This window comes from Castor canadensis, chromosome 11 (genome assembly GCF_047511655.1).
Source record: "Castor canadensis chromosome 11, mCasCan1.hap1v2, whole genome shotgun sequence".
NCBI lineage: Eukaryota > Metazoa > Chordata > Mammalia > Rodentia > Castoridae > Castor > Castor canadensis.
Window position 1 is genome coordinate 69,434,164 of NC_133396.1, and position 24,274 is coordinate 69,458,437.

The following is a 24,274-nucleotide window of genomic DNA, read 5'->3' on the forward strand; positions in this document are numbered from 1 at the left end:
CTTTCTGCAGGACAAAGTAGAGTTCTTTACAAAATGAGCTAATTTCAGTTGTGGCCTTAAAGACAGGAAGGTACTGAAACCAGGTAAGGGGCAGCAGTATCCAGCAATGGTGGGAACTAAATGTCTGCCTAGTGGCACGGGTAAGCAAACAGCTCAGACTCAGCTGCTGGCAAGTTGAGGGGATTTTACTACCACCATTTTGTGGCTTTCTGCAGTGACCCCTGACAGTTGAGTGAGGGAGCAGAAGGTGGTAAGAAGCAAAGTAGATGCTCCAGAAAGTCAAAAGACTTGAGAAACACCAAGGGACAGCAGGCTTCTCTCTGCAGAATCTGCTTTGTAGAGTAGTGAAGATTCCCAAAATAGGATTTCCTAAACTTATAGTCCAAAAGACATTAGGTCCCAGGGATGCTGTGTGTGCAGAACCGTCCAAGTCCTACTCGAAGAAGGCACAGGCAACAGGGTGACAGTACTGCTATTTCCCAGCAATGTGGGACAGGCCCAGAAGAGTACAGCCTGGCATGAAACAGCTATGTATTCCTATTGACATATACAGAGCCCACCCCACCACACACATAGATACACACCCCTCTCCTGGCACTTTGATAGGAGAAGATGTTGCCTGGGGTGGAGGCTGGGAGGGGTGCCTCCAAAGGAATGGACTTCCAAAAACTGATTGAGTTAAGGGAAGAAGAGAAAAATTTTCTGCATGGGGGTAACTCATTTTTTTTAATGAGCTTATAGTATCAAAGGCCAGAAAAGAACAACATAGGCTGAGGCTGGGCCTGGGGAGAAGGAAGGATCAGGATTGAATTTGATCATATGTAAGTTGTGAATGTTGGAGCCCATGGTAGTACCCATCCATAAGAAGGAATCAGAGGAGCGCAGCTAGCAGGAGTTAATTTGGAAGTGTCACTTACTAAAATATCCATCAGGGCAGGTGTGGTAATTTATACCTGGCCTCCCAGCCTATAATCCCAGCACTCAGGAGGCTGAAGCAGGAAGACTTTGAGTTCAAGGACAGCCTGGGCTACAAAGTAAGACCCTGTGTCACAAGAAAAGAGAGAGAAAAAAAGAAGTACTTGGTACTTGGGAACTTGCCTGTAATCCCAGCTACTCAGGAGGCAGAGGCAGAAAGATCATGAGTTCAAGGCCAGTTGTGGCAAAACTAACAAAACCCTATCTAGAAAACAAAATACAAACAAAAGGGCTGAGGAAGTGGCTTAAGTGGATAGATGGTTGCCTAGTATATGCAAGACCCTGGTTTCATTCCCCACAATGACCAAAAACAAAACAAACCATTGCCCCCCACCCCTCAGCGCTGGTGCCACACAGACAGTTGAGCTTGGTGAAAGGAGAATTTATGCTTTTTGCATTCAGTCTTACAATTAGGTACCAACAAGTCTCAGTATGGGGTAGAGGTGGGGGGATATCTAAATGCCTATAATGAGTATCTTCTTTTTATTTTCTTATTGGGGGAGTTGATACTGGCATTTTGAACTCAGGGCCTCACATTTGCTTTGCAGGTGCTCTACCACTTGAGCCATACTTCAAGACCTTTTTGCTTTAGTTGTTTTTCAAATAGGGCCTAATATTTTTTGTTCTAGCTGGCCTTGGACCTCAATCTTCCTACCTATGCCACCTGCACAGTTGGATTACAGGGGATTACACACATGTGGCGCCATGCCTGGCTTATATGAGATAGGGTCTTGCTTTTTGCTAGGGCTGGCATAGAACTAGGATCATATGTTCACCTACCAAGCAACTGGGATTACAGGTGTCAACCAATGTGCCCAACCCTTTGAATATCTTCTTAAGCAAAATGAAATATTGTAAGAAACTACATTCACCATTTTGCAAGACTCCTCTCCCTCAGAACACAGACTTCATACATGCTGGAGCTAACATTTCTCAAAGGTGTTAGCTGAAGGTGAGGTTTAACAATTGGCTCCAGGGAAACACATAGGAAACAGAAATAGTACACATATTAAAGCTGCCTTTTGGGTCTCTACTCACAGAAAAAGAAGCTAAAACAGAAACTCTGCCTTAAGACCTGTCACTAATCACTTATAACACAGGAAGCAAGCTGGTTCTGAGAAGGGAGAGCTGTGATGAGCTCTGCTATTTATAGACTGGAGGACCTTGTTGGTGCTTAGACCAGAAACTGTCTCAACAGTTGGAACATGTCACCAAGATGGCTAAAGTTATTACCACCATGATGTCTTCACATGCAGTGCCTTCATCTACAGAGCTCAAATATAAGCAGAATAGAGTAGAAACATTGAACAAGGTTACTTCTAAACTAGCATCACAACTGGGACTTAGCATCCATATTACCTGTGCATTACGTCCACTGGGAGGACAGTTGGTCAACATAATGTTTTCCTATCACATATCACTTACTTTCTGAAGCTAAGGACAAAAGAAAGGCTCCTATTAGAGCTTGTCCCTTTGTCTTTGAAGGTACTTGTAAAATGCTGACATATTTGTACTCACAGCCTGTAAAAATTATTCTAAAAGAGTCTCAAAGACTTCTGCATAACAGACACAGCAGTTTATGTCAGAGATTAACAGAGCTGGATTTAAGTCCCTCTCTGCTAGTTATTATGGCCAGTCTCCTTCTCTCTAAAATGAGCATAACAAAACCTTCAAGGAGTGTTATAAGGATCAAATGACACAGGTAAAACTCCTAGCCTGTAACAGATGAAAAACTGTGGCACCATTAACAAAAAGGTCCACAGAGATCAGTTAGTGTGGACTTTTACCAGTAAGGTCACATCTTCAGTAACAGACTTTAGAAACAAAACCAATTCTGGAGTAGAACATGGTGGTAAACGCCTGTAATTCCAGTACTTGGGAGGTTGATTTAGGAGGATCAAGAGCTCAAGGCCAGCCTGGCTACAGAGCAAGACCTTGTTTCAATAACAACAAAATATCTTCATCACCTAGTTGGGTACTTTTTCTCAGTATTTTGGTTTCAAAACATTACTAAATGTGGGTGTGACCTCAAGTAAACCATTATTCCAACAAGGCTGTAAGCAAGGCATTCCTTTCCTGTGTCCCTTGCTTGGTCCTGCTTTGTAAAACTTGTCCCATGCTTGCAGACATTGTTTCTTGTTTACAGCTAAGAAGACCATGGAACGGGCTGATGTCCTGTTCCATTAAGAATCATCCTACCTCTGGGTACAGAAAAACTACCCAGTTTCCATCCACACTACTTGACAACTATCTCAAATTTTCATCTGTAGTCCATCATATCTGCAAGCATCCTTTCTGCATCTTCATGTAACTTCCTGTACAGTTTTATGCAAATCCTTAAAGGTGAAAAAAACTATTTCAATACGAGTACATCTTTCAGCAAACTCAGCTTAATTAAAAATATTTCTGAAAAGAAAGGTGTGTGATTGCAACCTGTCCAGGGATTTTAATGGAGTGCCATGTCAAAAAATAAGTTTTACGACATTAGCACTTAAACACATCAGATTATTTCCTCTAGTGTATTCATAATTATTTTCTTCTGTATGGGAAAATAAAACCACAAATGTTATTTCCTTGACAATTATATAAAGCTTACATTTCTCTCAAATTTAAAAGAAAGTCACCTTAAAATTTTTATTTTAAAAATAAAAACTATTGGACTGGCAGTGTTGCTCAAATGGTACAGCGCCTGCCGAGCAGGCAGGAGGCCCTGAGTTCAACTCCCAAAGCCCCCAAAAATAAAAAAAAATTACAACTTTCCAGGGAATATATTTTACAGTGCAGAAATTTTAAAAATGTCTTCCAATAAATTTAAATTTGAAGTGAATAAATACTATTGAGAATTCTCACTTGCAAAATCTGAAGTGACCAGCAGAGGGCAGAGCTACAGATTTGACACTTGAATTTCAGTGCATGAATGAGAAGAAATTTCCAAAATGGAGAGCTATAGGCTTGACTGAAATTTAGCACCTCATCTACCACTGTCTCTAAGACAAACCAAGAAGAAATGTCAACCACTGAATATTGATTCAATTCAGCAAAAAGTGGGGGAGGAAAAATTAACATTGCAATCGAATAATAAAATGTAGTAGAAATGCTGAATTAGCAGAATAAACAGAATAACACTAATGGCTCCATTCTTATTTTATATAAACACATGAGGTATAATTAAACAACTTACAAATCAAATCAGAAATACTTAGTATATGTGATTAGAGACTTAAAAATCTATAGAAGTTTATCTATTATTTTATCTATATACATTACATAAACTTCTTCATCTAGAATATGTATCTATAGATAAGATCATTACATTTTTCTAAGGTTGTTTGGAACTTGACAGACACTTAAATGATTTTATTCTCAAACTTAATATTCTATAACTTATATGTTTCACAAGCTTTGTATTTCAAAAATACACTTCCAAATTACATGTTGATAAATATGTAAGAGAGACAAAAATAAGAAAAATTCCAGGACTTGAGCCTGTGAGCACAGTGCACATTGAGCATAATTAGGTTTCTATACCTTTCTTTGGTGGTACTGGGGTTTCAACTCAGTGTACATCCTTACTAAGCAGGTGCTCTGCCACTTGAGCCTCACCTCCAGCACTGTTTCCTCTGATTATTTGAGACAGGGTCTCACTTTTTGCCTGGCCAACCTAGACCAGGGTCCTCCTATTTTACACTTCTTGTCTTTGCTGGATGACAGGTGTGCCCTACCATGCCCAGTTTTCTCCATTGAGATGGAGTCTCACAAACTTCTTTTGGGCCCCAGCTGGCCTCAATCCATGATCTTCCCAATCTCAGCCTCCCAAGTAGCTAAGATTATAGGCATGCATGAACCACTGGCACCCAGTTACTTACTTTTTTGAAAGGTGAAGGTTTTTATTCAATGACATTTTCAGGTGTAAATTTCTGAATTTTCTATCTCAAGGTTTTTTTCAAGTAAGAAAAATTAGTCGGGTATAGGTAGGTCATGGCTACAATCCTCGCTCCTAAGAAGGCATAGATCATGGTTTGAGGTCAGCTGGGCAAAAAGTTCTCAAGTCCTACCTCAAGCAATAAAAGCTGGGTGTTGTGGCTCACATCTGTCCATCCCAGCTACATGGGAAACAAAAATAGAAGGATTGTGATCCAGGTCAGACAAGGCAAAAATCTGAGGCCTTAATTTGGAAAATAAATAAGCAAAAAGGGCTGGGGGAGTGACTGAAGTGGTAGAGCCCCTGCATGGCAAGTGCAAGGCCCTGAGTTCAAACCCCAGTACTGTAAAAACAAACAAAAGAAGTACTGAAGGATAAAAAGTTGCATTCGTTCCACTGAAGACTCTCTTCCGTACCTGGAGACCAACTCAGTCTCCTTCAGCTGAGTGGCTTCTCAATTACACACAAGAAAGTAACCAAAGCTTTAATGAGCAGCCCAGGGGAAATGTTCCATCATGAGTTTAGTCCTCGCACAGCATCTCTCCTCAGCTGCACTGACTCTTGAGAATTCAAAGGTGGGACCTCCTTTGAGTTAAAGAAAAAGCCAAGGACAGTGTCCACAGCTAAGAAGCAGCTAATACTCACATTTTCCTAGAGAAAGACCTTCCCAAACCTGGCTGATCAAGATCCCATATTCCTGAATCCATGCTCAGATCTGGTTAACTACTTTCCAGAAGTGGAGCCCAAGAACATGCACTTTAGAAAGCCCCCCTGGTAGCACAAAGTGACTGACATAAAAGGAAGCTGTAGAGCTAGCAAGGAGTTAGCTAAAGTAGATCCTGCAGGCCATAAGCAATAGTTCTGGTAATATCCTACAGGTAAAGCATCTCCAGCAAGTGTAACGAGATCCAGCAGATTTTTTTAATTATTCTTTTGGGGTTAGGGGGATGTAGCTCAGTGTGTAAAACCCTGGGTTCCAGAACTAGCACTACAAAAAGAAATAATAAACTAAAATAAAATAAAAATCTTTTGTAAAGAAGCCATTGGAGAGAGCAAGGGTAGAAACATGCAGACAAATCAGAGACTGTTGCTTAGGTCCAGAGCCAAAACACAGGTGGTGTGGACCAGGGTGATGACAACAAAAGGGAACAGAAGCCAAGAGGTTGGCTGTAGCAAAGACATGGCACCAGCTTTCTTGAGCTGGAACTCCATCTCTGCCACTTACAAAACTATGTGTTACTCACCCTCTCTAAATCTCATTTTCACATCAAAAGATGAAGTTGGGTTTAAAAAAATTATATGTTATAGTCAGTTAATCAAAATGATCATGTTAAACACTACACACCGTACTTGGCCCTCAATAAGCACTGAATATGATGATATAAAGAAATAAGAAATGAAAAGTTCCAATTTTCTCCCTCTCTCACTCACTCCTGCCACCTGGACTGTGGAAAAACAAGAGTCCCACCTAGTTCACTAATCTACATTCCTATGGGGTCTAATTGTCAACCTTCTGTCTTACCCCAAGGAACCCTCATCCACTGCTAAGACTTCATGACCTATCTCCAAAATGAGCACAAAATTCTCACTATGTAAGATGCCAAGGACACACCCTATAGCAGTTGTCAACTGCAATAGCGCAATGATGATGTCAGATCGGTGTCCACTAATTCAAGGGCAAGTTCCTAAATATCAAACCAAAACAGCCTAAATTAAAAGACTTTTTTTAATAAACAGAAGTCAGGGGATGAAGGTGTGGTTCAATGGTAGAGCACCTGCCTCGCACCTGAGTTCAAACTCCAGTATAACCAGTATATATACAGCAATGCAGGGATCTACCCCCCAGTATATACTTTTCATTGGCACATACTAAATTGCAGATAGTAAGGAGTTCCATTATGACATTTCCATGCAACTATATTACGTGCTTTGATCATATTCACCCCCTCAGGATACAGTTTCTAAAGGCAGTATATGCAGACCACTATCTTTCAGATTCACAATTTATACCTGAGGAGAATGATTATAAGCACCAGCAGATGACCTCCCTAGAGATCTGCTTGCCACATGGCACCCAAGTCTCAGAATCTGTCTCCTGATCACCCCTATCCCCAGGATCTGTCACTCAGGATTCCTACCTCAGCCTTTGCCTTGACTTCTGGTGCCGTATACTTTGCATCTGAACAGCATCTCATATTGTAATAATTACTGGATGCAATTTACATAGAATACAAGATAGAAATGGTTTCCTCCATCTCATACTGAGGCCCTGTTTTCTACCTGCTAAGAAGTCCTTTCTCTAGTCATCTTCAGTATTATCAAAATACGAGCAATATTTGCCAACATATAAGGCAATATTCAGATTCAAATTTGTTCAGTCCATTACAGACTCTAATCTCAGTTCTACTTTGGCTTTGCATCAGAAGCTATTTAAAATCAGGGATACCTTTCCTCCATGCCCCTGACTCAGTCAATAGAACTCTCAATACAGCCTTGCTGGTTCCTTGAGAGGCTCAGCATCTGAAAACAGTGACAACATTTAAGCCACCATGATCCTGCCTACAGGCTTAAATTCAGGCTCTCTCTGCATCTCTGATCTGCACCCAAAGTCCATCCCTCAGCTAGGGATCAGAACAGTCCTCTCAGGCAGTGGCTCCTGAGTTAATCTGAGACACCAGGGTTTCCACACAAAGCACCTTGATAAATGGAGTCTGAGTTTCTTTCAAACTATGGTTCCCTTTCAGGTTTGGCCTTCAGTACCTGGATCCCCAGTTAGCTACCCAACTTCTGAGAACTTCTCTCACCACCCCTCTTCGACATGCTATCTGGATAGGTTCCTGGCCTGGGAATATGTATTTAGCACAAAACTGAAGTTGAGTCCCTTCATTAGATGCTATATGAAAATTTTTCAAAGACATTTAAAATTCTTATGAAGGTTGTCATTTCACCATAATATTTAAAGCCTAGTCCCCTGTCCTTATTTTTCATGTACATTTCTCAGGTTACTCTTCTTAGACTGTCTTCCATTTGTAAACCCCTAATATTTTATTTATTTATTTATCTGTTATTTATTCATATGTGCATACATTGTTTGGGCCATTTCTCCCTCTTCCCTCCACCCCCCTCGCTTCCTGCCCCTTCAATTTTGTTGAAGAGAAGACATAAGCAATAATAAGAAAGACTACTGGTTTTGCTAGTTGAGGTAAGGATAGCTATACAGAGAGATTCCTAGCATTGCTTCCATACATAAGTGTATTACAATCCTAATATTTTCTTTAAAACATCCCCAACACAGTTTTCAAAGATCTCTAGAAATGTCCAGAATTCTTCGCTACACATTCACCTGACTCAGAAGTCACATAATTAGTTTGTTGAAGAAATACTCATTACCCAACGACATTTAATGAATGCACAGGGACCATTAGCCAACAACATGAGAAAAATTGAAACCCATTTTAAACAGAAGAAATTGTCCTTCTGTAATGGGAGGCAAGGTGGCATGGAGATAAGGTGAGTTGACCTGACAATCAGGAGAGGAAGATTCTGGCTCTTTGAAAGCTTTTCTGCCACAGATAAGTCACTTCGCCTTTTTAAACTTGAGTGTCCTCATTTGTCAATGGAAGAGAATTAGGTTAAATGAAGTGATTGTTAAATTCTTCCCTGGTATTTATATTTTAATTCACCATCACAAAATAGGAAAGTAATCATGTGTGTACACTGTATAGACATAAGGCTTGAAAGAGTTAAGACAGGCAAATCCTTCCAATACCCTGAGAGAATGTTTGCTAGCATGAGTCGAGAATATCAAAAGTTAATAACCTATGCTACAGAGGGAGACTATGTCCCAAATATCTAGCCTGAGAGCTGGTGTGGATCAGCTGCACATATAAAATTCCATAAGCATCAAAATGTGAAGTACTGCTAGTGGTGTAGCTCAGTGAGGGAGCACAGGCTTTGCATCATCAAAGCCCTGGATTCAATTCCCAGCACTAAAAGAAAATACAAAACACAAAAAGAGAAGACATGTTCAGAAAAACACAGTCCCCCACCGTCATTTTACAGAATATACAACCAAAAGAGGAAACATCTATGTTTCAGCACTATCTGGCCCTGCGCAGTGGCAAGTTGGGTTCAGAATGGAGGGTTTGTGCTGCTAACTGAAGTTCAAGCAAGAGAGAATGAACATAATTTTCCTGTACTTCAGTTTCTTGTGTAAAATGGGATAAAACTTATTTCACAATATTTGTTATGAACATTAAATAAATTAATAATATTTGTAAAATGCTTTGAACAGAGCTGTATAGAGTAAGCTTAATGTTCTTTTAAATAGCAAAGTCTTTAAAAAAAAAAAAAGGCACCAGGCTGGAGGTGTAGCTCGGCAATGAAGCTTAGCATTCATGAGGCCTCAGATTCAATCTCCCTCAAAAAAAAAAAAGCCATCAATACAAGGACCTGACAGTGCCCTCCAGTTGATCGCAGCCTGGAAAACATAATTAGCAAATAATGCACATTCATGGACAAAAGAAAACCGTGAGAGTAAGTGGGTGAAGAACAAGAGTAGGACTATACCTCTCAGCCACACCTGCAAGGCTTTCCCCCCAGTGTCCTGCTAAAGCAGGACTAAGACCAAAACAGAACCACCTATGCTCCAACTGTACACATTACAAATGAGATTTGCTCTTCTTTTCTTGTAAACACAGACAGTGCTTTTTCCCTGTCAGCCCATTTATTATCAAAGGATGCTTTCTTAACCTGATTTGGAAGTGTACCCTTGGCACATGCTGTGTGACCTCGTCCCCATGTGAATAAACCAGCCCTACCTTGATCTCACCTTCACCACTTGCCAGTGGTCCACTCACCTGGCCCAACCTCAACTACTTCATCAGCAAAAAACACTTTATCAGTCAAGAAATGCCTGTAGACATGTTTTCTAAACTCCCTCATCCTCCAGACCCTGAAAATCTTGGCTTTCCCACTTTTGACCTTTCACTCTGTCTGGTTGTCTTCTGACTTCACAGCCCATTCTTTCAACCACACCCATGCCAACAGCCTCAACCCCCACCCGCACTCACCCTAAGATGCATCTGCCTGGATGAAAAGCCAACTTAAGGTGAGTCTAGTGATTTACCTTTGCCATGCTTCACTCTGGAGCAGAGCCAATATTAACTCACTGTATAGCACTTTGGCTGCTGTCCACAGCACCTTTGTTAGTGCACATTCCAGTTTTCCACACCACTCCTAAACACATGGCCCTACCTATCTCTCTTCAGCCTGTGCAGACTTCAAAGAATGCATGTACAGCATTCCCTCAAATTCCAGTCAGTCATTTCAACAGGTCAACTGCCTCTGCACCCTTCTTCCTGCTTGCTTCCAGACACAGGTGTTCTTAGTCCTTTCCCAGGTCAATCCTCCATCTGAACCTAATATCCATCCCATTGGGCTTCTCAGGACCACCTGTAATCCATTTTCTATCCTCAATCTTCAACTTCCTTATCTAGTGAATACCTCCTGTCAGTCCCTAAACATGCTGTAAACACTCCTCCTCTCCCCCACTTCTAAACCACCATAAATTTCTTTTTAATTAGTATTTTGTGACTGCCTGGTGACCACACATGGTTACAGACAGAAAAGTCAAACTCACAGAATAAATTCACTTTCTAAATATTGCCTGAATATAGAGCAGGAATCAAAAACTACAACCTGAAAGCCAAATCTGGCCAGCTGACCTTTTTTGTAAATCAAAATTTTATTAGGAACCATGTATAAAGACTTCAGAAGCAGGGTCAAGTGTCGAGTAAAGCGATGAAGTCTGTAAAATAGTTGCTAACACCTTGCCAACCTCTGATCTGGACGGTAAAAAGAGAATAAGTTTTCCATCAGGTTTCCAAAGCAAGGGGAGACTATGAGCTCCTGGCTGGGGGTGCTTTCTCAATGTCAGGCCCTTCACTTTGTCATAACTTTCCAGTTCCTTGCTTCAGTATGAGCTCTGTCAGAGTACATGCTCCCAAGATTAGGAAAGTTAAGCCACAAAAAATACAAGTCCCATCCACAGAAATAATTGATATTCAGTGCATATTCAGCAAAAGGGTAAGAAAAGAAAACCCTGATAAAAAAGCTAGGCTGAGTCACCCATTTTAATAAGTCCAGCATACAAATTCAAAATAAATTCTGAGTCACCCAACATTGCCAAATGGGTGATCAAAAGTACCAGTTCTGAAAGGCAAAATGGATATCTGAACAGCATAATCCTCTCAAATGAGCAAAAATAAAGCAAGCATGTCACTGCCTTAAAAATGTGACTACCACAAATATGTTTCTAAAAGTTCATTTTTTTTCCCTAATTTTCAATGAATGTTATGATTGGGGAACATTTTAAAATTCACAATAGTACTAAATGATAACATTTCCTATGAGCTCAGGAAACTCTGTAGTAAAGGGAATAACAATAATCGCCATTGGTACTTTCGCAATAATGCTTTTTGTTAATTAATTTGTTTGGTTCCAGGATTAAATCACAGGCCTCATGCATGCTAAGCATTTGCTCTACCTTTAAGCTATACCCTTTGCCCTGCAACAATACTCCTGATTTGAACATAATGAAGGAAAAAAAATCATCCATTTTTAATACACAAAAGTAACACACATTGGAAATTTACTAAATCATATATTGGATCAGAAAAATAAAATAATCTCAAAATATGCATGCACATGATAATCTGATACTATGTTTTAAATACATGTGGTTAAACTCATGTATAAAAACTTAAATGCTAATAACTACAGGATCCAATCATAAAAATATTCACTGCCTATATTCACCAGAAAAATTATAGTAATTAAAAAGAAACATGACAGAGTCCTTTCCAAAATCATAAAATCCAGAAAAATATCAACTTGAAAATATATAAGTCTTCTAACTTTACACCGAACTATTTAACTACAACATGGGGACATAACTTGATATCATATAACCCAACCTGTGGTTTTAAAAAGTTACTGATTCAAGGCAATTTTTCTAAAAACATACAAGTATATAGCCTTAAAAGAGTGAGATAAAGTTGAAACATATTACTATATATCCACTTATATTCATTATGAAATAAATCTATTTTATGACTAATGGGTCTCAAAGAAAACTAAGAATGGTAAGCAAATTTCTTCCTGTTCATACTTGTTGATTGCTCCCCTCTACAGTTTTACTCTATGAGAATAGCAAACTGACTCCATGTGATAGACTTCTTTGAAAGAGAAGAGCAATGATGTACAGCAAATCAACCTGCAGCCCTTTCTGGCTCCTCTCCTGGTCTTAGGAATTCCAAATGAAATTAAAACTCCTTATTCTTTGGTAAGGTGTTATAGAAAGAAGTACCTTTCATTCCTTCATGCCCCATATCTATAAAGTATGCTGACATTCACACATGTACACACAGAATGCTAAGTTAGTCATATGCCAATATTTGAGTGATACTTCTACACAGAAAACAAGGACATGTAGTCACTATGGAATGATCACTAACATGACACCAAGGAGACATGAGAGTTCACCTTCACAATTTGGAGTTACTTCCCCATGGCTTTTCCTATTCTTTCCATTTACACTCCACTCCTTCCAGAAAGATGTTGGGGAAAGAAGGGTGGGGCGAGAATGTGGTAATTACAGCAGCAAAATCAAGAACAGTAAATGGAATAAGAAGGGAGGATGGCAATGAGCCCAGAAGCAGAGATCAGCACAGAGTGGATTACTCCCAAGCAAATTCATATTCTATCATATATTTCTTCCCTCCCTCTTAGTGTTTTCACAATTTTTAAATATAGGTAACTCTTGATCACTCAAGACAATTCACTTAATAGGTTCTCTAGTTGCTCCTCTCTTCAGTCACCATGGCTTTCCTTACAATGCTCTTTTTTTCCACAAAATCAAGACATATTTGTTGAGTGGCTATGCAAGATTCCATGATAGGAATGTGGAAGACCATAATTAAAAATAGTAACCATTAATAACTGCATGACATTTATGTGCCAGGCACAGTGCTAAATACTTTCTAAATTAATATCTTTTAATATTTAAGACACAACTCCACAAGTAGACATTTTATTACACACAAGAAAACTTAATGTGCCCCTGGATAAATCTTCCAACCTCTTCCTAAGTGGAGAAAATGGAAATTGAACTATTTGAAGTCTAGAGTTTGCTCTTAACCACTTTAGGGAGACCTTTAAGGTAAACACAGGGCCACAGCTTTACACTGCTCACACCTTCATACAAAACTCAATTTGCATTTGGACTTAGAGGGTGAGCCATCAATATAGTATTTGTGATAGTCTCTTTGAGAAAGAAATGCAGACTTAGATCTTACAGAAGGTGCCTGATGGGCTGGCAGCTAATTCAAACAGTGTCCTATGAAAAAGAGCAGAACTTGACTGGCAAGTAACAGAAGTAGAGAACCTACAGAGCCTGGAATTGGGAGAAGACTCAGGTGATTAGGGAAACCTGTAGCACTCTGGCATGGTGAAGAATAGAGTTTGGAACAGCACAAAGAGAAGTGTGTCATGAGACTGAGAAATAGAAAAGTATTGAAGGGAGGAGAAAGACCACAGAGGTCCAAGGAATTAGGACTTTATTCTGTCAGAGAAATAGAGGCTTTATGTAGAAAATGAGATGACTGGATGTAGATGACAGGGTTTCTCAGTCCTGGCACTACGAGCATTTTCTGCTAGATAATCTGCAAGAAGAGATGAGGGGTCCTGTGCACTGTCCAGTGCATGGCAGCATCCTTGGTCTCTAGCACTAGGTACCAGTCGCACCCCTCCTCACATTATGACAAAAGATGTCTTCAGAATTTGTCAGATATTCCCTGGAGGGCAACATGACCATGAACTCAGAACCACTGGAGTTGATTACAAAAACTGGACTGAAGACCAACAGGAGAACCCAAGATGGTAACAAAAAGGCCAATGTGATAATCCAAGCAACCAATAAAAGAAAGTGGCAAGTGATTTTTCCCATTTCCCTTAGACAATATGGCCTCATAATCTAGACCTCTATAATCATGTAGAGAATCTCCCAAGTCTTCCCTGTGCAAAACTCCCTCCACGTTTGAAAACTGCACGGTCTGGTTATATCATCATCTATCCCTTCTTCCTGTTCAAAGACAGTAACTAACCTCTTCAGTATAGCCTTACACTTGTCAGTGATGTTACCTCATGTCCTCTGTCTGCTTCACAATACTGACTCTTCCATAACTCTGTTGGATGGTAAATGCCAGCCAACATACTGAGTTTCTTGGTTCCGATAGCAATGAGCACGCCCTCTACCAGGAGCTGCGCCTGCTGCTTCACATTCAGCCCATCTGCTCTTTAACCATGAGAAAATAAAAATTAAGAACTTCTTCTGAGTCCTTAAAATTAAAATATGAGGCTTTTTGTGTTGGTGCACATTTATAATCTCAGGCTGAGGCAGGAAGAGGACAGTGAGCTTGACAGTCAGCCTGGGCTACCTAGTGTCACTCTGTATAAGGCTGCATACTTTCTCTTATACATGGAAGATAGATCCAAAAGATACATATATATAAAAAACAAGCATGATCATATTCAAACTCATATGTAGAGCATGTTTGTAACAGTGGAACTACTCTATGAAACTTGGAAAAGAGAGAAAGAAAAAGAAAATGATAGAGCATCAATAATATCATAAAACATAACACCTGTGCAGGTGGAGGATATAAAGATGTGTACTGAAAGCTGCTAAAAAAGGAGGAGTGAGGGGTAAGGAGTAAAGGATAGTAATGGAAAGGGTTGAATGGACCAAAATAAAGTATCCACAAATGGATACATAGAGAAATCCCTTTAAACATCAATTTAAACATTAATGATGATAGACAGGACTGTAAAATAGGTAGTGTGTGGGGAGGGTACTAGTGGGAGGGAGAGGGGGAATGAAGGAGATTAAGGTGAAGGTAGATGGATAATAGACTTCATATATTTATATGAAGTAGAACAGAGAAACCGCTTGCAATTGCTTTAAGTGTGGCAGGGAAAAGGTTGAGGGGGAGAGAAGATGGGGGTGATCTAACCAATGTACAATATAAGCCTAATAGGAATTGTCACTATGAACCCCCCGCCTGTATGTACTAATAGAAAATTTTTTATAACAAAAAAATACATACATACATACTAAAAGGAATAAAATTAAGAAAAGGGATTTTAGTCACTACTTTTGTCATCTCATATCAGAGGCTTTGCAATCTGACCACCAAGCTAATGGAATAGATGTAATATATTAATTCTGATAAATAAAATCTTATATTGTGCTAGTGACTTCTATACTGAAGATTAGAGACATCTGCAAGAAAAAGGAACGTCAATTAAAAAAACCTTTAATAGCTGTTCTGAAAACTGTTCTTTTAATACCTCATTTAAAATAAGAATGACTTTCTGAGAGTTATTGCTACATAAAACAGTGTTTCAAAAATAAAAACACAGAAAAATATGTCTACACATATACGCAATCTGCTCTCCACATCAGAGGATTCTGCATCTATAGATTCAACAAACATCAGATCCAAAATATTCAAAACAAACAACTGCATCTTCACTGAACATGTGCAGAATTCCTGTCATTACCCCTTACCATTACAGTACAACTATACCCCTAGTTCTTACATTCTGTTAGGCACTAAAAGTAACCTGAAGATAATTATAAGAATAAGGGAAGATGTGTACAGGTTGGATCCAGATATATGTGGGCCCTGGAAACAGTCCCCTGAGATACTACAGGACAACTGTACGTGTGTGTGTGTGTGTGTGTTCTCAGAGCTGAAAGATGTCTCACAACTTTTACTGTGTCTCAGGAAAAGATTTCTGTGCGGACCTGAATAAATGTAAGTATTCTTTCTGCTCTAAAAAAAATGGGTTCCAATACAAATGATCACTTCTATTTTCATTTCTGGCTTTGGGTAACTATGAGTAGAGCACATTTCATTAGTTTACTGAGGTGGAGAATTGCAAGTTCAAGGTCAACCTCATCTCTACATCAGGAGTTTGAGGGCAGCCTGGACTCCAGCATGAGACTGTCTCAAAAAGAAAACAAAAAGCAAATTGATAGTTTCTTGGTCTCCAGATTAGTAACAAAAATGGAATAAGTTACTGGGACCTTGAAAGAATTTAATGGTGATTTCTGTTTTGTGAAAGCCAATTTTGATGACTAGTATAGTCAACATCATTTCACTCAGCAAAAAGAAAAGCACCAGTTCTGTCCTTACGTTTACCTCCAAAAATAGAGCTGTCTTTTCCATCTCTAAACTATCAATCCACGCAAACGAAAAATTGCAAACCAAACCTCCAGATGTCATCCTTGATTGCTCCTTTATCCCTGGTGCCCCAGTTGTACCCATCAAAAAGTCCCATCAGTTCCACATCCAGAATCCACCCTACATATGACTCTCTCTATCTCCCTGGTCACCATTCCACCCCATTCTGCCAGCACCTCAATTCAACAACTGTAAAAGCCCACCTAGTGTTCCTGCTTCTACTGATCCAAGTGCAACATAAAGCAAATATGTTCACACTTCACCTGTACAAAACCTCCCACTTTGAAAAAAAATCTGTATGCCTTCTATGGTTTTCAAGACACTGCCTTTCTGGCTCCTGGGACTTTTTTGTACCTGACTACACTTCAACCCTCATTTAAGACATGCCTGTGCTCCTCCAAGTCCCTTTGAATGTATGTCACACCTGGCCTCATGGGTCCTCAGAGAGGCCACCTTCTGCATTCAACCCTACCTCATCCCATTCATTCTGGAATATGACGTGGGTTTTCAGTAGACTGTTAGTATATTGTCAGGTCTATGATTCCCAGGAGAGAGCCAGCACATGCTCAGGATGCATAGTTATAGCACTGAACTGCAATTTTTTCTTTAGGCAGTGCTGGGATTTGAACTCTGGGCTTTGTGCTTGTGAGGCAGACATTCTATCCCTTAAGCCACAGCCACAGCCCAGCACTGGACTGCAGATGCTTGATTCATTTTTCGCTTACTGTATTTCCTTCATAGCACTTATTAGATAGACATTAACCTACGCCTTTGTTTGTTTTTGTTTTGTCATTCCTCACTCTGCATAGGATACATATCTTGGGAGCACAGGAATATTATTACTTTTGTCTCTAACATATCTCAGAAGCCTAAAACATTACCTGCGTGAACATCAAGAAAAGATGAATCTCCAAGAAGCCTCCCAAGCAGGCAACAGGATCTGAAATTCAGAATGGAGTCTGATAGCCACTTGCTGACTGTGGGATCACAGGTGTATTGTGTTTCTGGGAGAAACATTCAGCGAGCTTGGAGATCCTTGCCCAGCCCTGTTCCTGCTTCCACAAACAGCCTCATGTCTTCTCAGTGTTTCCAGAAATCCGCCAATGGACAGAAATGACAGTCATTTGCTCATTCAATCGGGAATGAGCATGGCTGCATTCCTTCATTTACTCAAAACTAACCAATCAGGATTGAGCACACCTATCACTTGCATAAGATGATTGAAGTGGGAAACCAGGTGGAAACTTACATATGCCATGTTTTGTCCCAGTGCAATTTCATTTTGCAGCAAAGCTGCCTGTTCCTGGCTTGAAAATTATTCTTTTCTTTCTTTCCTTCTTTCTCTTACATTTTATCTATCTATTTAAGTATTTACCTATTTATTTTTTGAAACAGGACCTCAGTATGTAACCCATGTTGACCTTGAACTCATTATATAGCCTTGACCAGCCTTGAACTCCTGAACCCCTGCCTCAGCCTCCAGAGTGCTGGGATTACAGTCCTGTACCACCATGACCAGTTGATCTTTCTTTCTTTCTTCTTTTTCTTTTTTTTTTTCCTGTGCTGCTATGGATGAAACTCTCAGACCTCATGCATGCTAGGCAGGTGCTGTACCACACAGCACACTCCCAGCCTCCCCTTTTTCTTGAATTATTTTAAAATGAATTTTGTTGACACCTGACATGTGGAATGTATTCCCTAAACATCTGTAGACAAATTACCAGGATCACTCAAACTATTTGTCTTGTAAAGTTCTTAAAACCTTAAGCAAGTTTAAATGTGAGAGAAAATGTGAAGTCATTTCAGATTTCTACAGCACTATAAACCAAAATGGTAGGCTCTAAAAATATAGGAGATAACATTGCAGCAGAATCAGAAGGCTAAATTGAAGTAAGCCAAATCATAAACTACATCAGGAAGATCCATATCAAAAGTACTTTTACAAGTGTAAATAGAAAGCTGAGAGGGGAGGATGTTGTCAGGATAGGAAGCAAAGTTACAAAGCCAGGGGTAGGAAGAGTGCCAAGGGTGAGCTTATTCCAACAGGCTGCTGTCTTGAAGAGCAACTGTACTCAGGAGAGCTGTTGGTTAGAAATGCTCCTAGCAGCTATTTTCTGGAAATCAGCAGAGACTAATGATCTGAAACTTCTCTCTCCAGAGATGAGCACAGTCCTTTCTAGTCCCCATTTGAGACCTCTTCTTCCTAGCCTCTTGTATTGTTATTGCCTCTGCATTTCAAAAAGGTCCTGCTATGTATCTGCTAAGTATATGGAACTGCTACGTAAGAATGTAGAACAATGCTTCTTATGAGAAAACCTTTAATTTCTTTGTTTTATGTTCAGTTTGTGCTGGGAGTGGAGAGGTAGTAGAAAGACAAGGAGTGTACTAAGGAAAAAAAGCAATCACACCAAGTAAGGGAAAGAAATTTCCCATTTTAGGAAACTACTGTGTGCAGTATTAGGAGATTTGTGTGTGTGTGTGTCTGTGTGTGTGTGTGTGTGTGTGTGTGTATGTATTTGTTTTTTACTCTTTACGCCATACCCAGCTGCCCTCCAAAATAATGTGGCTAAAAAGATTTACTAATCACTTTAACACAAGAATGAAGTAAAGTAAGTTGGAAGAATAACCACATTAGTTGATTTTAAAAAAGAGAGAGAGGGACTGGAGTGGTAGACCATTTTATAGCATGCTTGAAGACCTGGGTTCATCCCTAGACCACAAAAATAAATAAATAAATAAATAAATAAATAAATAAATAAAATCTATTTAGAGAGAAGGAAATAGGTTTTCCTATTCTTTTCAGTTTATTCCAATCCCACATTTATTGAGTGACAAGACTGTGTACTTCTGAGCTTTAAAGAGGAAAGTTGTTAACTGGGGAAAAATTTCAGCCAAAAAGCAAATGCTAGACATAGCTAGTGTTTCTTTTTGTACCATATTTGTTATAATTCCAACTTACCAATTTGATTTATCTTCCAAAACACAGCTCTACAACATGACACACCAGAGTCCTCAGTGTGTCTACAGTAACACAGATCCCTGGTAGAGTTGAACGGAGGAGAAAACTTTAAATTACCCAGTGCTTCCCAAAGGAGGAAAAGATCTACTTAGTAGTGATGGGTCACCATGTCATTTAAAAAAAAATTACATAAAGAAAAAATTTAATTAAAAACTCATAAGATGAAAACTTCAGAACCACAGCATATAATGGAAATTTTCCTTTCAGAAGGGAAAAACAAAGATCTCAAAATATTTTATGTGATTTAGTTTTCTGAAGCTGAAGGGAGATCAATCACAGGTTGTAACAGCTAAGGAAGAAGAAGAAAAGCAGGCAAATATAGACACTATTATTTTCTACCACATTTTAACCTGAGCCTCTGTTCATTTTATTGTCTTTAAAACTCTTCATTATTTCATTCCCCAAACTGCAGCACACATGTTGAAGAAGGCTGATAAGAAGAACAGTCGGCAACACTGGAAAAACTAACTAACCCACAGGGATGAGAACCCATGGCTCTCAAATTCTCAAATACTGGGCTTTGCACAGTGAACCAATCAGAACTTTCAACTTCTGAGACTCAGTCACATAGGAGGATTCTTACATTTCTGGTTTTCTAGGTAGGTACTCAGCAGAATCCACATCACATACATACCACATACCTGAGAAAGATTAGAAATATTGTCTTGAAAACGGCACTCCAGCTGTGCTGATGCTCATTTTGAATCATGAACGTGCCTCTTCCACATTGCGGGTGGGAGCAGACAACAGTGTGTCAATGAGTTAGGAATGCACTGAAATAGCCTTCAGGGCCCATGAAACCTGTGGCTCACTGAGAATAGTATTTTGCCCTTTGGAGCTGCTTCCGTTGGAATGCCTAACAGGCAAAAGTCAGAAATATTGACTTAGAACCACTTTGAACTCATTGCTAGATGGGCTGGGAGTGCAGCTCAGTGGAGAGCATTTGCTTATGCATGGGTTTGATTACCAGCACCAAGAAAAAAATAATTAATGTAATCTTAAAATCATGGCTGCTTAGAGATGGCTAGAAAGCTCCTGAGTAACCATCTGCTAAGAAAAGGAGATTTGGCAAGTATACTTAATGCCCAAGACAAAAGAAAAGTGTTGAAGTAGAAACAGACCTATGGAGCAGCTGAGTGACCCAGGGGAAGGAGACTTGCATCACATGTTGTTTTCAAGTTACAGGTGACCTGGCACACACACACATCACAGCTGCTGCTTCAACCGCAATCCATCGCACAGACAGAGGCGGATCCACCTACTTACATCAAATGGAGCTGAACTTGACCCAGCATTCTGACTGCATGGTTCCCTGAAGCAGTCACTAAAAGGAAGTAGAAGGCCCATGGCGATGATCCGTGAGCAAAATTTCTCTGCTTCTTCTGGAGGCCCATTTTCCTGCTGGCTAAACAGCTTCTCCAACAGAGTTCTCCCTGCATAGGAAACACAGTCATTAGGAGAGAGGCTGGTGGATCACCTAGCTCAGAACTCTCCAGAGAGATGAAAGTAAACACCACCAGTGAGCAACTCGGTTTCCAAGGCCATTGACCTTCCCTGAAAGTAGTCTCTCAAAGGGAAACTCTGCAGGCTGGGGCCAGACACCATATAAGAAAGGGAGGTGAGGTACACTCTCCCTTCCCCCAATACCACCTGCAGAAAAAGAGAATGGTCCAAGTTACTGGCTATACATCTTCCATCTGGATGATGAAAACCTCCACTTCCCTTTGGATTTAATTAGCAATCCTCCCTTCTTTTCCACTTACCCTGTAGATGATTCTCTAAAGAAACAGGTGGGAACTCAAAAGTGCCATCGTTTGGGTCTAGAAATATCAGTGATTGACATTCCCTGTCTCAGACCTGACAATGGGGAAAAGCAGGGAGTGAGGAGACAAGAAGGGCAAAGGCAGCAATTGCTGGCCAGCAAAACAAGTCACCCAGAGAGAAGAGAGAAACCCAAATGTTTTCAGATGCTGCACAGAAATATAACTCCAGGGTCTAAGCATTTTTATTTCCCTAAAAGAGATGACAGGAGAGAGGTACAATGAGAAGACACTGGCTAAGGACCCTTAAGGATCAGGGTCCCCAGCATACAGGGTTCTCAGTCTTGTCTGTGCTTTAGGATCACCTGGTAAGAACAGGATTGCAAGCCTGGGCTCAGCATTTTATTGGTCACCCATTGATTCTGAGGTTAGCCAGAGGTGACAGACATAGGCCCAGTCCCAACTATTTTTGACACTAGTAGTTCTCTAACCCTCAGAAATTTATGTGGCTTGTTTTCACATTCATAAACCACTGGAGAGTAGACAGAAAATCTCTAGGGTCCCTTTCAGGGCTACAAGTGTTCTCAGTTCTTGCCCTCCTGCTGCTTTCCCTCCAATTAGTTGATTCATTTTTCAACTTTAAGTCAAATCACTTATCCAGAAAAAGTCTTTTGTGACCTCTTTCTGCACCCCTTTGAAATGCTTTATAAAGCTCCTTTATGTAATTAACCATTTTACTTAATTAATACGTTGTGATACCTTCTTTGGAAAATGCACTTCCCTGAAATATCTACTTTGGCAGTCCTGGGAATGCAACCTGGGCTCTTGCACATGCTGGAGAAGTGTCCTACCTCAGTACTACATCCTCGGATCGACATCGCAAACATAAGCGTGCAATTCTCATGCCTATTTTCATCTATAAAACATAACTAGTCCCAAAGTCTGCCTTTAATATTTGGAGCAACAAAGCAAGAAAGAAGAGGCCTCTATTTTCTCTGTTCCTTCAGGTCATTAGAGAATGTTCTTGGTCCCCCAGTACACTTCTTTGAAAGAAATAAAGAATTTTCCCCATACAGAACTGAAGTTTGCCTGTTCCTAACTAGAACTAAATACGTAGAAAACCACCCTCGCCCCTCAATTTTCAAGTGATTAATAATCATAACATTACATCCATTGAGCACATATTATGAAATGATTGAAAATAATCCTAAAACTACCATAGTTCTTTTCTACAACTCAGACACTTTATGACAAGAAATGAGGGAAATGGGATCTTGCATACATGTAAATGCGACAGAGTAAATGTGTATGTGTTTATCAAGCCAAAAATTATCAAAGGGATTACTGAACAATGTGGAAGAAAGGGAAATAAAACCTGCTGTAACTCCAGTTCTAGGAGAAGAAAACACTGTCAATCATTTTATCCAGAGTTTCCCTACCATGACACTATTCTATCTGAACCAGGTAATTCTGTGCTGTGAGTGATAGGGGCTGTCCTGTGCATGTACCAGCAGTCCTTGTCACTGCCACTAGAGGGCAATAGAACAACTACCCCACTTCCAGGTGTAACAGCTAGAAATATCTCCAGTCAGAAGTCCATCATAAAGCACAGATCCCAAGTTGAGACTGCTGCCCTAACCTCTTTCTAAGGAGAACATCACTGCCTTGCATTAACAGTAAATCAGCTGCCCCTTGAAGACCTTCTGTTCTTCAATCCTCTCAGGTAGAGGCATTTTATTTCAAATCCCACATGTTTGTGGGATAGGAAGTGAGTACCTTCCTTGATCCCCAGAAACACTTTCAGATTACTTATTCTCCTTCAAAACCATCAGCTCCTTTGAAGACACCTGGCAGTGGCTAGGCCACCTGCTATCTCTTTCTTTCTGCCACCTTCTAACCTCTTGACATTCCCCCACCCCGACATTCACTAAATATTCAACACTTCAACTCCTGGCTCGTTGTCCCACTTTCCACCTGTACCTGTATCTTCCTCAGTGGTTTGACATCCACACTCAAGATGCCTCTGAGCCCTTGGCCCTACATCTTACCAGCATTTCCCCAATCCCTCAAAAGTGACCCATTCCCACGTCTCACCCTGGAGCTGATCATCACAGGAACTCTCTCACCTCAGGAGATCAATTCCAAAGCTTACTCCAAATCCTCCAGTGTAGGAGGCAGGAGTAAAGGCAAACTCCTCTTCATGCCCCTTTGTCCTCTCCCCATCCGTCTCTCTGCCCTCCCCCACTGGACTTCTCCTCTTGCTGGGATGCACTCTGTTCTCCTCTCCAGCTTTTGCGGTAGTGCACTTTTACCCCAGATATCCTAATGACTCACTCACTCCATCTCATTCTGGTCTCTGCTCAACAGTCACTTCCACTGAGAAAACTCCCTCAGCACCCTTTCTAAAATAACACTTCCAGCTGGGCACAGGTGGCTCACACCTATAATCCTAGTTATTCAGGAGGCAGAGATCAGAAGGACCACAGTTCAAACCCAGCCTGGGCAAATAGTTCGTGAGACCCTATCTTGAAAAAGCCCATCACAAAAAAAAAAAGGGCAGGTAGAGTGGCTCAAGGTATAGGCACTGCCAAAAAAAATAAATTAAATAACATTTCCTGTCACTTTTTTTCACCTTATTCTTCTTCAGAGCTTAGTCCTTGAATTTAGGTAAGTCTGTGGTCTGTCACCTCCTGGTGGACTGTAACTCCATTTGAGTAGGCTTTGGTGTTTGTTTACAACCTTTTACCCAGGACCTCAAGGAGTGTCTGACAAAAAGGCAATGATAATTTTTTTTATCATAAATGAATCAATGTATGTACAAATGCCTGGTTACAACATCTAATTTCTGATCACTGCTTTCTATCCTTTACTTTAGAACATATTCTAAAGCTCCATCTACCACATCAACCTTGAACCAAACATCCCTACCACTGTTGACTTTGAACTAGTCCCCGATACTGTCACAGAATCCCTCACTCCTCCCGTGCCATCACTTTCTTCCTTATCACCTTAAATTCCACATTCTACCACTATGATAAAATCTTACAAACACTTCAGCTCCCTCACTCCTCTCTCCTGCCATCACACTGGCCTTATCAGGCCACAAGTTGTTTCAGTCCAACCATCCATCTTCTCTTTGCCTGCACCTGAGCTACTACTGAATATGGTAAAGAAAGAAATAAGTTGCCTGTTTTCACATTAAGACGTCAATTAAGTATAGCACTGCACTGTATTCTCATTTAAACTTCCACTTGTAATTAAATGCTATCATTCTCCTACCTGCCAACTC

General features: G+C 40.2%; 1 protein-coding gene across 3 annotated transcripts in view; it reads right to left on the reverse strand.

Annotated features, from left to right (window-relative positions):
• The window catches only part of Fmn2 (formin 2), a 338,855-nt gene that overhangs the window by 291,714 nt on the left and 22,867 nt on the right, over positions 1-24,274 (reverse strand). For all 3 annotated transcript variants that reach the window (XM_074047221.1, XM_074047222.1, XM_074047224.1), the window contains exon 2: positions 20,492-20,658. In XM_074047221.1, the coding sequence (XP_073903322.1) occupies positions 20,492-20,658 (167 nt within the window). The remainder of the gene's footprint in view (positions 1-20,491; positions 20,659-24,274) is intronic.